The 13,949-nt window shown below is 35.8% G+C and overlaps 1 protein-coding gene across 13 annotated transcripts in view; it reads right to left on the bottom strand.

Annotated features, from left to right (window-relative positions):
• ATG10 (autophagy related 10) overlaps positions 1 to 13,949 on the bottom strand; it is a 259,908-nt gene that overhangs the window by 233,057 nt on the left and 12,902 nt on the right. For all 13 annotated transcript variants that reach the window (XR_006218746.1, XM_042989422.1, XM_042989439.1 and 10 more), the window contains one exon: positions 12,649 to 12,768. Coding sequence is in view for 12 of the 13 variants with exons in the window: in XM_042989422.1 (XP_042845356.1) it covers positions 12,649 to 12,768 (120 nt within the window). In the remaining variant the exon portion in view is untranslated. The remainder of the gene's footprint in view (positions 1 to 12,648; positions 12,769 to 13,949) is intronic.

Here is a 13,949-nt window from a genome sequence, read left to right as displayed (position 1 = left end):
TTCGAGCCCTGCATCAGGCTCACTGCTATCAGTGTAGAGCCCACTTCCTCTTCTATATCCCCCTCTCTCCCTGCTCCTCCCATGTGCTCACGCACTCTCTCTCTCTCAAAAATAAACATTTTTAAAAAAATAAAAGTACTAGAAGTAGAAGACAGCTCATTTAGGTAACCAATTCCAGAAGATACCTAGCAATATCAATCTTTAAAGTGAAAACTTACTGTTTTCCTAAAAGGTAAGACAATGTTACAGATATGTAAGTTCACTCCAAATTTATAAACTTAAAAGAACACTCATTAAAGTCTCAAATGGGAAATATACATATGAGGGAAATTCACCAAAACAATCACAACTGTACTAGGGTAGTATGATTTTTTATTATTTCTTTCACTATATTTTTACAAACATCCATTGATCATAATAATATTGTCTGTAGTTGAAGGCCTTTTCCAAGGCTTTGGAAATAAGCATTTTTCAAATTCAAACATGAAATTAACTCATAATAGGTCAGAGTACAGATATCTAAAAAGACAGAATGTCTCCTCAGCCAGCAAGATTTGACTATAATCCTATGACAACCAAAAGAGAGTGGTCAATCATTACAACTTAAAAAAAAAAAAAAATGAAATCAGTGAAGGAAACGTCAGCAGTGTCATTACACTGTTCAAGAGAAAGATTCTTACTCTACAAACCTGAAATTACAACTTGTCCTCAATGCTCTTGCAGAGCAACATGTGTGCCACTCTTAGATTATGCCATTAAATATCTCACTTATACAACTACACATGAGAATTTGTACTCATTCTGTGCTCATACAATTGTGACTGGTCCACTCACAAAACAAAAATGAATCGTCATGATGACAGGAGCAGTCTAGTTCACTTGATAATTCTATTTATTATAAATTAATAAATTAGACTCTAATCTATATATGTTTTTGAACCTCAGGGTAAGATTCTGGGCTTTATAAACTAAATACTGTAAAGATAACTCTCCACAAGGATTTTTGAAATAAAGCCTGACACCCTGCCCAGTGAACCCAAACATCACTGTTAGCTGAGAATGTACTTTAAATTGTTAAGTGTGCATAATTACTATCACAACTTAAATTTTAATTTATAAATTTGTAAAGTATTATAGTTTTCCTTTCTCTGACACTCTTGATAATCTTTAAAAATGATGTTCAAAAATATTTAATTCATAAGTGATACAACCTGTTCTTCTTGAAATGATTGCTTAAGATTTGCATATGCTTAAGTGACAAATCATATCATAACACACAATAAATTATGAATGAAAAATCTAGTGTAACTGACTATGATTCAATGTTTATTACAAAAACACAGCATGCTGCTCCAAGTGCATTTTTCTCCTAATTGTCAAAGATAAACTTAAAAAAAAAATAAAAATCTACTTTAGTCTAATCAAGAGACTACACCAATACAATGTATTTAATCTTTATCTAGTGACATTCAGGCCCATAAATAATATTTCATTAATGTACACTGGGTGGCTTAAGTAAATATAGCATTACACCAATTTAATAGAAGTAATATGCTCATAACTTCCCTAAAAAACAAGTATTAATACAGGGATATATGTATATATTTTTAAATAAACTGGAGAAAAAGAAGAAAAGTTAAGCAAAAATTAAGTATTTCAAACCAACAAATGTATTTTTTACTGACATAAAGCAACATATCTAAGAAACCAGTGAAAAATGTCTTTTAGTAAACATTAAAATTGTCATTTAACTTTAGCAAAGAATCGATCGAAGCATATTCTGTACACAGAGATCAAAAAAGTAGGTATTTAATATTTCCCTTTTGAAATAAAAATAATTACTTCCAACAACTCAATGTATAAATATCACAAAAGTGAATGGGTAAGCAAAGTAACAGTAATTAAGATACTAATTCCATTATTTACTCTCTAATTTGATTATGTTTCTGATAGAAATATCTAGTTAAGCTTATATATTATCAGCAAATTTGAGACATAGTGAAGAACTAGTCTTGTCAAATATACATGGAAAGCATTTTTAACCTCTTTTTTTTTTAAGTTTATTTATTTATTTTGAGAGAGAGAGAGCACAAGTTGAGTAGGGGCAGAGAGAGAGAGGAGGGAGAATCCCAAGCACGTTCTGCACTGTCAACACAGAGCCCAATCCAGGGCTTGAATTTACAAACCATGAGAGCATGACCTGAGCTGAAGCCAGATTCTTAACCGACTGAGCCACCCAGGTGCCCCTAATCCTCTTTAATAATGATGCACCTCAGAAATAATAGAAGTGAAATCTCTTTAACAGAACGAGGCTCTGCAATTCAAGATGTCATCATCTAAAAGAAATTCACTCCCAATTGTCTGTTTAGCTCTCCACTTCATAAAACTCTAAATCAAAATTTGTAGAAATAATGGATAAACTTGGAAGACATTATGCTAAGTGAGAAAAGCCAGACACTAAAAGACAAATACTGTATGATTCCAAATTCACAGTAGCCAAATTCACAGAGATATAAAGTAGAAGAGAAAGTATTCCAGAGGCTGAGGGAAGGGGGCAATAGGAAATTAGTATTTAATGGGTACAAAGTTTCAATTTTGCAATATGAAAGGTTCTGGGACTTAGTTGCAAAACAATATGAATGTACTTTACTGAGCTGTAGCCTTCAAAATGGTTAAGATGGTATATATTATATATATTATATACTTGATAATTTTAAAAATAAATTTAAAAATTGTAGAAATAGGAGCGCCTGGGTGGCTGAGTTGGTTAAGCATCCAACTCTTAATTTTTCTCAGGTCAGGATCAGAACCCAAACCCCCTCACACCAGGCTCTTCTGTGCTGACAGTGTGGAGCCTGCTTGGGATTCGCTTTCTCCCCCTCTCTCTCTGCCCCTCCCCTGCTTGCTTGCTGTCTCTCTCTCTCTCAAAATAAATAAAATTAACTTTTAAAATATTATAGAAATAATATTTTATGTCTCTAGAATCTTTTCCTGAGTTCATTCATTAATTTTTAATATATAATGATAAATAAATTTAGAGTGGACTTGAAGTACTGATAATTTGAAGACAGATGGGGAAAAAAGAAAGCCAAGTTAATCATTTTTTTTTACTTTTTTTTTTTTTAACCTACTGTTGTATTTGATTCTCATTTAGTGAGCATAGGTTATGTTTCTTTTCTTTTTATGAAATTTATTGTCAAATTGGTTTCCATACAACACCCAGTGCTCATCCCAACAGGTGCCCTCCTCAATGCCCATCACCCACTTTCCCCTCCCCCCGACCCCTCATCAACCCTCAGTTTGTTCTCAGTATTTAAGAGTCTCTTATGGTTTGCCTCCTTCCCTCTCTGTAACTTTTTTCCCCCCTTCCCCTCCCCCCCGGTCTTCTGTTGAGTTTCTCAGGATCCACATACAAGTGAAAACATATGGTATCTGTCTTTCTCTGCCTGACTTATATTACTTACCATAACACCCTCCAGTTCCATCCACGTTGCTACAAATGGCCATATTTCATTCTTTCTCATTGCCAAATAGTATTCCATTGTATATATAAACCACATCTTCTTTATCCATTCATCAGTCGATGGACATTTAGGCTCTTTCCATAATTTGGCTATTGTTGAAAGTGCTGCTATAAACATTGGGGTACAAGTGCCCCTATGAATCAGCACTCCTGTATCCCTTGGGTAAATTCCTAGCAGTGCTATTGCTGGGTCATAGGGTACATCTATTCTTAATTTTTTGAGGAACCTCCACCCTGTTTTCCAGAGCAGCTACACCAGTTTGCATTCCCACCAACAGTGCAACAGGGTTCCCGTTTCTCTACATCCTCGCCAGCATTTATAGTCTCCTGATTTGTTCATTTTAGCCCCTCTGACCAGTGTGAGGTGGTATCTCAGTGTGGTTTTGATTTGTATTTCCCTGATGAGGAGTGACATTGAGCATCTTTTCATGTGCCTGTTGGCCATCTGGATGTCTTCTTTAGAAAAGTGTCTATTCATGTCTTCTGCCCATTTCTTCACTGGATTATTTGTTTTTCAGGGGTGGAGTTTGGTGAGTTGTTTATAGATTTTGGATACTAGCCCTTTATCCAATATGTCATTTGCAAGTATCTTCTCCCATTCCATCGGTTGCCTTTTAGTTTTGTTGATTGTTTCATTTGCAGTGCAGAAGCTTTTTATCTTCATGAGGTCCCAATAGTTCATTTTTGCTTTTAATTCCCTTGCCTTTGGGGATGTGTCAAGTAAGAAATTGCTGTGGCTGAGGTCAGAGAGGTGTTTTCCTGCTTTCTCCTCTAGGGTTTTCATGGTTTCCTGTCCTTTATCCATTTTGAGTTTATTTTTGTGAATTGTGTAAGAAAGTGGTCTAGTTTCATCCTTCTGCATGTTGCTGTCCAGTTCTCCCAGCACCATTTGTTAAAGAGACTGTCTGTTTTCCATTGGATATTCTTTCCTGCTTTGTGAAAGATTAGCTTGCCATACTTTTGTGGGTCCAATTCTAGAGTCTCTATTCTATTCCATTGGTCTGTGTCTGTTTTTGTGCCAATACAATGCTGTCTTGATGGTTACAGCTTGGTAGAGGCTAAAGTCTGGGATTGTGATGCCTCCCGCTTTGGTTTTCTCCTTCAATATTACTTTAGCTATTTGGGGTCTTTTGGGGTTCCATACAAATTTTAGGACTGCTTGTTCTAGCTTCGAGAAGAATGCTAGTGCAATTTTGATTGGGATTGCATCGAATGTGTAGATTGCTTTGGGTAGTATTGACATTTTAACAATATTTATTCTTCTGGTCCATGAGCACAGAATGTTTTTCCATTTCTTTGTACCTTCTTCAATTTCCTTCATAAGCTTTCTATAGTTTTAAGCACACAGATCTTTTACATCTTTGGCTAGTTTTATTCCTAAGTATTTTATGATTCTTGGTGCAACTGTGAATGGGATAAGTTTCTTTATTTGTCTTTTGGTTGCTTCATTATTAGTGCATAAGAATGCAACTGATTTCTGTACATTGATTTTGTACCCTACGACTTTGCTGAATTCATGTATCAGTTCTAGCAGACTTTTGGTGGAGTCTATCGGGTTTTCCATGTATAATATCATGTCATCTGCAAAAAGTGAAAGGTTGACTTCATCTTTGCCAATTTGGATGCCTTTGATTTCCTTTTGTTGTCTGATTGCTGATGCTAGCACTTCCAACACTATGTTAAACAACAGTGGTGAGAGTGGACATCCCTGTCGTGTTCCTGATCTCAGGGGGAAAGCTCTCAGTTTTTCCCCATTGAGGATGGTATTAGCTTTTCATAAATGGAAAGCCAAGTTAATTAAATTGAGATATGTTACATCATTTTATATATGCTAGAGGTGCTTTAAAACAGTCTGTACCTGGCTGTGACTTGTTAATTGTGGGAGCTAGGTGATAGGTACATGCAAATTCATTACACTATTCTCTTTACTTTTACACCTTGAAATTTTGTTATGATAAGACATTAAAAATAAAAACAGCTGTGCAAATAAGAAACGTGTAAAATTCAGGAGGGCAACAGGATTGATGGGAAGAGCAAGGTAGATTTTCTACCAAGATAGTGTTAAAGTATGGAATCAAGTAAAATGTAGAAATACTTTACAATCAATTTTTTTAAAATATGAATTTTGTATAATTAGCATAATGGTAAAGGATTTTTAAGAAAAGCAATGTGAATTAACCAGAAAGACGAGTAAAGAGAAAGAATTAAAAAATCAGTTTAGGGGAGCCTAGGTGGTTCAGTCTGTTAAATGTCCGACTTTTTATTTCAGCTCAGTTCGTGATCCCTTGGCTCAAAGGATCGAGCACCTCATCAGCTCTGGGCTGACAGCACAGAGCCTGCTTGGGATTCTCTTTCTCCCCCTCTCTCTGCCCCCCCCCCACTCTCTCTCTCTTTCTCTCTCTCTCTCTCAAAATAAGTAAATAAACTTTATTTTAAAAATCAGTTTAAAATTTTTAAAAATTTTTTAATGTTTATTTATTTATTTTTGAGAGATAGACAGAGCATGAGTGGGGGAGGGGCAGAGAGAGAGGGAGACACAGAATCCAAAGCAGGCTCCAGGCTCTGAGCTGTTAGCACAGAGCCTCATGAGGGGCTCAAACCCACAGAACTGCAAGATCATGACCTGAGCTGAAGTTCGACACTTCACCAACTGAGCCAACCAGGTGTCCCAAAAATCAGGTTAAATTTCTAAGAAGAAAATGAAATTGCAAACTTTTACTCTATCTAAATTAGGAAATAAGCCCTTTCAATCAACTATTCCTGAGCTGTAAAGAAAGTAATTAAAATATTTCTAGTGTGTTGCTATGTAAATTTCAAAATATAATCAAGCAGGTTTAACGAGAGATGGGAATTAATGTTGGTGGGGAGGCCCGTTAGTTCTTCTTGAACAATAACATATAAAATAGTATTAACTGTATAAAATCCAATCTCAAGATTAGGTAGAATGGTATTTTGTCTGCAGTATCTGAATATCTCTCTTGCTATTTTTGTTATACAAAAGTGAGAGAAGAAAGTTGGAAACCCACAGGAAATTATTTTATCAATAACCTGTGAAAGGTCAAATCACAGAACTGAGGTCCTAAACTAATGTATTCCTCTCTAGCAGGTAAAAACAGAAAAACAAAAAATTTAGAAGGTAAGTTGGTTTGAAGTTTTAAACTCTGCACAAATCCCCAAAGGGGGTCTAAATCTAAGATAAGGCTACAAACATCAGTAATTACTAACAAAGTTTAGGGTAAAGAGTAAATTATGACAAGATAGAAGAAAAGGAAGCATATATGGAACGTACATAAAAGTAGACAAAATAGTACCAAATTCAAAGCTATATATACATTACCCATACTCAATACATATTAAGATTTTGCCTCATTTGTTTCATCTATCCCTGGTTTGTTTTTTATTTTGCTAAGCTAAACTGGTATCATTTTATACTTTATTCCATAATCAAATATCCCTAACTATCTTTAAAAAGGCCCTTTTACAGTTGATTTGTTTGAGTCAGGATCACAAATTACATTAGGTTATGTGTCTTGAATTTTTGAATTCTAGAGTAGTGCTTCTCCAAGTGTGATCTGAACTGGTGTCTGTTCACGTACTGATTGTTGTTAGTCCAAAAACTATTATCAAAATCCTCACACTCTTTCCCATAGGTCAAAACGATAAATTCAGAAAAGAAAAGTAAAGACTTAGAAACTTTCATAGCAAGTTGACACTGTCAAAACATCCAAGTGCATGGTCATTGGACCTGTGACCCTGAACCAGGCTGGTGGTCATCACTGTCCCATAGTGACTCACATATGACCTAAGCTACATACTAGTCTTACACATGGGGACCACTTACTGGTCACTGCCCAGAAAGGATATTTTAATAACAAACTTGCTAGATAGAGATGCAATCCTCTCTTCACTTCTTTATCCAACCATTAAATTTTTAAGGAAATTGGATCAGCTGTCCTTTAGATTTCTGTGTTTCCCTATTTGTTTCCTGTGATATCAATTAACTTGGTTCTCGATCAACTGACTTCTTTAATTGATTTCTATTCAGGCTCAACATTTTGAGCAAGAATATTTCATGGACTTTACTCTGTGATTCAAGTTATAAAACTTCAGCAAGTATGGGGCGCCTGGGTGGCTCAGTTGGTTGGGCAGCCAACTTCAGCTCAGGTCATGATCTCACAGCTCGAAGCCTCGTGAGTTCGAGCCCTGTGTCACTCTCTGTGCTGACAGCTGAGAGCCTGAAGTGTGCTTCCAATTCTGGTCTCCCCCTCTCTTTGTCCCTCCCCTGCTTGCTCTCTCTCTCTCTCAAAAATAAATAAACATTAAAAAAAATAACTTCAGCAAGTATATCATATCTGGACGCACTATTTTTAGTAATGTCATAATTAATCACTAGGTTCACGTGATGATAGCTCAATCCCTCCTTTCTAAATTCCCCATCAACTTTTCACCTAATAGTTTCATCCAGTGATAACTATCACTTAATTCATTTCATTAGACATTGAAAAGTAATGATTTTCTAATTCTACCATCATTTCTATGTTTATTAGATGGAATTTTGAAAAAATAAAAGTTCCCTTATCACATTAGTCTATTTAGTTACCATGAAATATAGATCATACAGAAAAAGTAAGATAAATGTTTATCTCTTTCCTTTTGACTAATAATTTTCTAACAAAAATCTTGATATCCTAGATTCTCCCAATAATGTTCAATGGAGACTCTTCTACTCTATTCTCTCCTGTGTCTGTTCATTCTATCATTTTCTCTCTCTGTCTCTCTTTCTCTTTTATGAACTCTTGGATTTTGAAAATACTTGTCTTTCAAGCGGTTGCATTCATTGTTATTTGCCATCTTTTGCTCTTCCTTATCCTACAAGACTCAGAATAATATACCAAGACCAGTACAGTTGGTGCTAAATACACCTAAACAGAACTTTGTGAAAAGTTAACTGCAATTTCATTTATAGCATTATTTCTGTAATAAAAGACACTGAAAATTTCAAACAACTAGCTAAAAATTATAACCATAATTTGGCTTTCCATGTGCCAGAAACAGTGCTAAACTCTTTGAATGTAAATCTCATTTAATCTACACAACTACGAGGTTGTATGGTGGGTATTATTTTTATTCCTATCTTACAAAAAAAGAAAATAAAGGGTACGTAGGTGGCTCAGTTGGTTAAGCGTCTGACTTCGGCTCAGGTCATGATCTCTCAGTTTGTGGGTTTGAGCCCTGCATCAGGCTCTGTGCTGACAGCTCAGAGCCTGGAGCCTACCTCAGATTCTGTGTCTCCCTCTCTCTCTGTTCCTCCCCCACTCACACTCTTTGTCTCTGAAAAATGAATAAACATTAAAAAAAAAATTTTTTTTAAAGAAAAGAAGTTTGGAGACGTTAACTAACTTGGCCAAAATCCAGCTAGTAAAGGGTAAAGGAAGGATTTATAGCCATGTTTAAGTCTAAAGCTAATGCTCTTAAATTGTATCTTTAATATCTGACAAACCATTCTGTTAAACAATGGCTCTCAACAAGAGTGTACCACCTCCCTGACAGGTTTGTAAATGTTGGGGGTACAGAAACAAGAACAGTCCTGTCCAGATGCCAAGAGCATGCAGTCCACTGAAAAATAATGACTTAGAACTATTCTCCATATTCCACATACCTTTAAAATATAAAAATTGAAACTATTTTGATGACTTTAAGAAACTGTTTTATTTTTAAATTTTTAAATTATTTATATGTTTCATTAATTCACACTGCCCTTCTCATTAACTTTTCAGGGGAAGTAATGTTTTGCCTTATCTGTAAAGTTGAATTTAACCAATTCTCTAAATATTGTCATGATTCTTTTAAATTTAAGAAATAAAATGGATGGTGCCAAATCTATTTATAAACAGTCCTGAAGGTATGAGTGACAATATGGGTACTCCTTAAAGGAGGCACTCTATATAGGGATAAACAGGATTCTTCTTAAAAAAAATTTTTTTTAAATATATTTTTTTTTTTTGAGGAGAGAGAGAGAGCATGAGCAGGGGAGGGGCAGAGAGAAGGAGAGACAGAATGAAGCAGGCTCCATACTCTCAGCTTTCAGCACAGGGCCCGACACAGGGCTCGAACTCATGAACCTCAAGATCATGACCTGAACTGAATGAAGTAGGACACTTAACCAACTGAGCCACTCAGGCACCCCACCAAGATTCTTCTTAAATATAACTTGCAGGAAAAAAAATAATGGTTTTTAGGGGTGGAGGGAAGCATTACGAAGGTATACAAGGATATACAAGGTGATGTATATGTTCACTCTCTTCAGTGTATTGAGGGCTCATAGGTTTATATACACATCAAAACATCAAACTGTGTACTTTAAATATGTTCAGCTTGTTGTTTCCCACCTATACTTAAAGACAACTATGTTTTAACAAAATAAAAATAAACTTCTGGAGCCTATAAAGTAAAACAACAGTACAAGTATTCTCCTCAACAGTCCCACAAAAAAAATGAGATATAATACATATGTAAGGTTTGAAAGAAATAACCAAGTGACTGATTCATAATCTACTTCATAAAACTAACACAAAACTGCAGAAATTAAGTGGCAAAAATACTAACATCCCAAAATTCAGAAGAAAGGTATGTGCTTTGCCTAGAGCCCCCTTTACTAAGATCAACACCATGCACTGAGGCAGGGCGAGGTAAGAAACCACAGTCCTACCACACACACACCCAATCCCAGAAGTCATCAACTGGCCACACATATCCTACATACTATACATCACTGGCATGTTGGATTTGGTCCTGACTTTGAAAAATCTTTTTTAATTAGTTACCAATATTTGAAAATTTAGAGATTTCTCCCCCCTAGATCTTTTTCACTTTTCTTGGAAAATCTGGTAACCCCTGGGTCCATGTTCCCAACCTGGCAATAAGACAAGCACTCTGGTCAGCTACAGGCCATAGGATTCAGTGTCCATATTGTCTTGTACCTAGCAGCTTGACCCTTTTATGTTACCATGCCCAGATTCCAAGGCTTTTGAGTTTGCAGTTCTTGCCCTAAGGCTATAAAGATCTTCTCTAAACAGTGTTTTGTTTTCTTTTGGTACTACCTATGGGCTCACCCCCACATTAAAGAAAACTGCCCTTAATTAGAGGTGCAATTCTCATTCCAAGGGTAGGGAACTTTCCTAACTCAGCAGGCAGTGGCAACAAACAAGGAGCCAAACAGAGCCATCCCTATCTATCCCTGAAGCAGAGGCGAGACAAGAATAAAAACAAATCCTGGAAACTAGTTTTTGATGCACTAGTTTCAACAAATTCAATGAGGAAATTTCGAACAGGTATTTAAGGATTATTTTACGAATCTCCCTCCTAGAGACCTACCCCAGCACCCCCAACATGTGCATGCATGCAAGCAAACACACACACACACACACACACATAAACACAGTCCCAGCTCCCTCCCTAACCCATTCAGGTCCTTGAAATGGTAACTGGAGTATCTATTATTCTACCTCCAGCTTAAGACAAAAGAAAATTTCTTTTTTAAAAAATCTGGTGAGGGACACCTGGGTGCCTCAGTGGGTTAAGCATTGACCTCTTGATTTGGGCTCTGATCATGATCTTGCTGTTGGTGACTTCAGGCCCCACATTAGGCTCTGAGCTGACAGTGTGGAGCCTGCTTGGGATGCTCTCTCTCCCTCTCTCTTTCTGCCCCTCTCCCGCTCATTCTCTCTCTCTCAAAATAAATAAATAAACTTTTTTTAAAAATCTGGTAAAAAAAAAAACTTTCAAAGAAATAACCATCAAATTATTACAGGTCAAAAGAGGTCAGAAAGCTATACTCATTCAATGAATAAACAACCAGCATTTTCTAAAATCATTATATATCAGAAACAATGATATTAAAGTTAATGAAGGAGATATGTTATTACTATTACTTATTTTTCTACTCAATTCATAAAATAAGAGAAATATTACAAAGAAGGCAACAAAAATTCCTCATTTGCAGATGACCTCACTCTACCTTAGAAGTCACAAGAGAAATCTCTGAGACTAAAAGGAGAACTCAGGTGATGGTATGGTCACAAAGTTGACATACAAAACAGCAACTCTTTTATATGTCAATAATCACAGAAGAAATAAGATGAATAAACTCAAAAAGAATAGCAAACAAAATTATAAAATACTCAGGAAAAAGATTAATAATAGGTGCTAATAATAAGGTCATGTTATCCTGGAGCAGGAGATGCCACAGAGGCTTAAGAACTGTCCAATAGGGCTGGAGTCTCCCCTGACACTCCCCACCCCAACCCCCATGAAAGCTTAGCTGGCATATGACCCGAAGGAAATCATGGTTTCTCTCTCCAGTGGCACTCTAGACTGAATCAAGACCTGGATTTCCCTGGCCTAGTTCTGAATCATAGGAATCAGTTCAAAACTATTCACATTTCTCAGAATTCATACAGAAAACAGCCAATAAGCAAAAAAACAGGAATCACCACTTTTTTAGGAACGAGATTAAGACATCAAGCAAAGGAAACATCCTCTCTGAAAATTATCTCAATGAACTCTTTAAAAGCTTGTGGCAGAGAATCTTAACTAAATGTCTGTGTGGAAATAGATAAGTACATAGACCTTTCACACTGTTATTACCAAATAGAATCAAAAGAAAGAATGTTTTGGAATGTGTTTACGATATTAAGAAATTCCCAATTAATTCAGTTCTCAGTATTTCAGAATTTGTGATTGTTTGACTATGATTTGGTTTCAGGATTATCTTTCCACTCTCTGGACAAAAGTACTTTCCTAAGAAAATTAATAGTGTAAATAAATGGTTTGAAGCACCACAGAAGCATCTGTTTACATTCAGATAGTTAATATGCTAAGCATTCTTATCTATTAAATTAAAGCAGGTCACCTAAGGACTTTTCTAGATAATACTTCATTAGCTTAATTATAATGAGTATATATAGTTGAAGCAATAAAATGGACATCTGTTTTAAAACATCTTCAATTCAAGCCTTTTACTAAATCAAACTAGCTTTCACATATTAGTTTCAATTACTGAGGTTTACATGGTCAAAAAAACACAAACCTTCATTTATATAGAATATAAAAATTTCTGTTCTTACCTTCAAAGTTCTCCATTCCCAGCCATCACCTATCTGCTGTGAATGTCTAATGAACTCTGCACAACAATGCTGGAATGTTTTTTCTCCAAAGAACTCATCTTCTTCCATACTAAATGATAACTGCAATATAAAAACTAAGTATAAGCATCAGCTGTGGAATGAATGCTAAAAGTAATTCTGCTAAATCACTTATTTCTTCAAACCAAAATTTGGGACACTGAACGGAAAATATTCTCAGAGCCATTCCAAAAAAGTGTCACATTTCCATCTTTCTCAGTCTATCCCCATTTTTTAATCAGGAAGAAAATGTGATCAACATGAAAACTGAAAACCTAGATTTATGGGGCGCCTGGGTGGCTCAGTTGGTTATGCATCCAAAAGCGTCCAACTTCAGCTCAGGTCATGATCTCTCAGGTTCATGAGTTCCAGCCCGGTATCAGGCTTTGTGTTGACACCTCAGAGCCTGGAGCCTGCTTTGGATTCTGTGTCTCCCTCTCTCTGCCACTCCCCCACTTGTGCTCTATTTCAAAAATAAACATTTAAAAAAAAATTTTTTTTAACCTAAATTTATAACAAATGTGTATCTAGGGTTCAAAAAGTTAATCTGTCCATAAATTTAGTTTCCAGAGCTTAATTTTATCTCACTTCTTCTAAGCTAATGTTTCCAAACAATCTCTTCAGAGCTTCCTTCTCTACTTCCTACCTTACTTAGCCCTTACGTAGATAGCACGGCAGTGCTTAGTAGAGCTGAGCTGGTCTTCACACTTATTAGAGTTCACCTCTCTAACAAATGATGTTCTAAAGCCTGAAAGTATTAGTTCTTCAAGGTGTAAAGTCAGGATCACCTTAGTAATTACCTACTTTATAGAATCTACAAATGTGACAAATCAAGGAATAGCCACATATTTGTTACATAAGTATGTCCGAAACATAAAGTATTTATAAAAAGAGAATTTTAAAGCTAGAAAGAAACTGATACATTATGTAATTCAAGTCCCTTAATGAGAAAAATTAGACCAAGTGAATTCCCATGGTCTTCTCTTTGGTGAAAAGCACCATCAAGAAAATTAGCACTTGTTGACTGCTTACTTTGTCAAGCACAATGCTAAATACTTTAGATTCCCATTTAACCCTCACACAGCCCAAAGACTATTGTTATCCTCATTCCCCAAATGAAAAGGAGAAAGTAACCTGCTCAAGAAATGCAAATGAGAAAGGATTCAAACCCCAGGAGGGCTCCAGGGCCAATGATCTGTCTATACTAGCTGATTCTCAGTGCAGTATTCTTTCTGATTATTCAA

Source organism: Panthera tigris, chromosome A1 (assembly GCF_018350195.1).
Source record: "Panthera tigris isolate Pti1 chromosome A1, P.tigris_Pti1_mat1.1, whole genome shotgun sequence".
NCBI lineage: Eukaryota > Metazoa > Chordata > Mammalia > Carnivora > Felidae > Panthera > Panthera tigris.
Note: the sequence above shows the minus strand (reverse complement) of the source record. Positions and strands in the feature narration are given on the sequence as shown.